At 21.9% G+C, this 1,263-nt stretch overlaps 1 protein-coding gene across 1 annotated transcript; it reads right to left on the reverse strand.

Annotated features, from left to right (window-relative positions):
- Window positions 1-356: 356 nt before the first annotated feature.
- LOC126909978 (fatty acid-binding protein, muscle-like) lies at window positions 357-892 on the reverse strand. The gene is made up of 2 exons (XM_050692384.1): window positions 593-892; window positions 357-530 (listed from the first exon to the last, which is right to left on the reverse strand). The coding sequence occupies exons 1-2, from the start codon at window positions 845-847 to the stop codon at window positions 480-482; spliced, it is 306 nt and encodes a 101-aa protein (XP_050548341.1). The 5' UTR covers window positions 848-892; the 3' UTR covers window positions 357-479.
- Window positions 893-1,263: the final 371 nt, after the last annotated feature.

The following is a 1,263-nucleotide window of genomic DNA, read 5'->3' on the forward strand; positions in this document are numbered from 1 at the left end:
TACAGGTTTAATTTTAAAAAATCCTCATTTATTTAAATTAACTAACACCTTAATAAGTTAAGTATTTTAATAATTTTCACTCTGGGTTCACAAAAGTCAAATTGTATTAATGTATAACATTTTAAAAAAAGAACAATAAATTAATCTTCATATATCAGAGAATATGTACCTTAAAAAATAAAAATATACTTCAATAGTATAATTTTTAGAACCTTCAAAGTGCTCATTTAAATAAATTAAAAACATAGTTAATTTATAAATTTGTAGATAATCTCTTTTAAATAAATNACATAGTTAATTTATAAATTTGTAGATAATCTCTTTTAAATAAATTATTTTAACAGATTAACATTAGATCGTAAATAAATAAATATTTAATAAGTTTAGAACATAGATAGAAGATCTAATGCTGTAATAAGTTTAAACAACTATATCAAGTTATAATTTATAATATCTATTGAGCAAATTTATTCTTTTATTTATAAAGGCTTATAAATCCTGGTGCAAGTGATGTCATTTACAGTTAAAACCTAAAAATAATAATAAAATTACTTTCTTAAGTTATTTTTGCTTTTAATACAATTTTTCTTACCATCTTAAGTTCGTCAGGTTTGAACTCTCTGATTATTGTTGTTTCTAACTTGTCACTTTTTTGTTTGTGCACTAAAGTATTTCCATCTTGTGTAATAATTGATCTGACTTTACGACCGTCGGGAGTTTCTTCATCAAATTCTTCACCTAATTTAAATACAGTCGCCGTGTTTTTGAAAGTTGAATTTGAAGTTAAGGTATACTTTTCATCGTCATTTTTTGTAAGTTCGACAACTGGAGATATACAGTTACCCATTTTCCGTGTAAGTATACCAACACCTATAAATATAAAATATACTAATGCTTAATATATTTATTATCGAACAACTACTCCACAGATATTTATTAACTAAATAATACATTATATTTTGATACGTTTTTTATTTAATTATTTGGAAAGTAAGCTTTTCTAATACAAATATTATAATATTAATACTAATAATACAAATTATTAATCAGACAATTATATCTGAATAAACAAAAAATAATCAAAAACGATTTTTACTCATTTTTAAATTAAATAAGGAAATGAGTTACTTTATTTACTAGCTTATTATGTAAGCCTAAATAATCCTAATTTTTTTTTTAGCTTCGATGCGAAGCTGAGAAGGCATTGGTTTTACTAAGATGTATTTATTTATTTGTTTTTTTTTTTTAATTTTTTTTTTTTTT

The sequence above is a fragment of the Daktulosphaira vitifoliae genome, unplaced genomic scaffold, assembly GCF_025091365.1.
Source record: "Daktulosphaira vitifoliae isolate Bord-2020 unplaced genomic scaffold, ASM2509136v1 Scaffold_2731, whole genome shotgun sequence".
In the NCBI taxonomy this organism is placed as follows: domain Eukaryota; kingdom Metazoa; phylum Arthropoda; class Insecta; order Hemiptera; family Phylloxeridae; genus Daktulosphaira; species Daktulosphaira vitifoliae.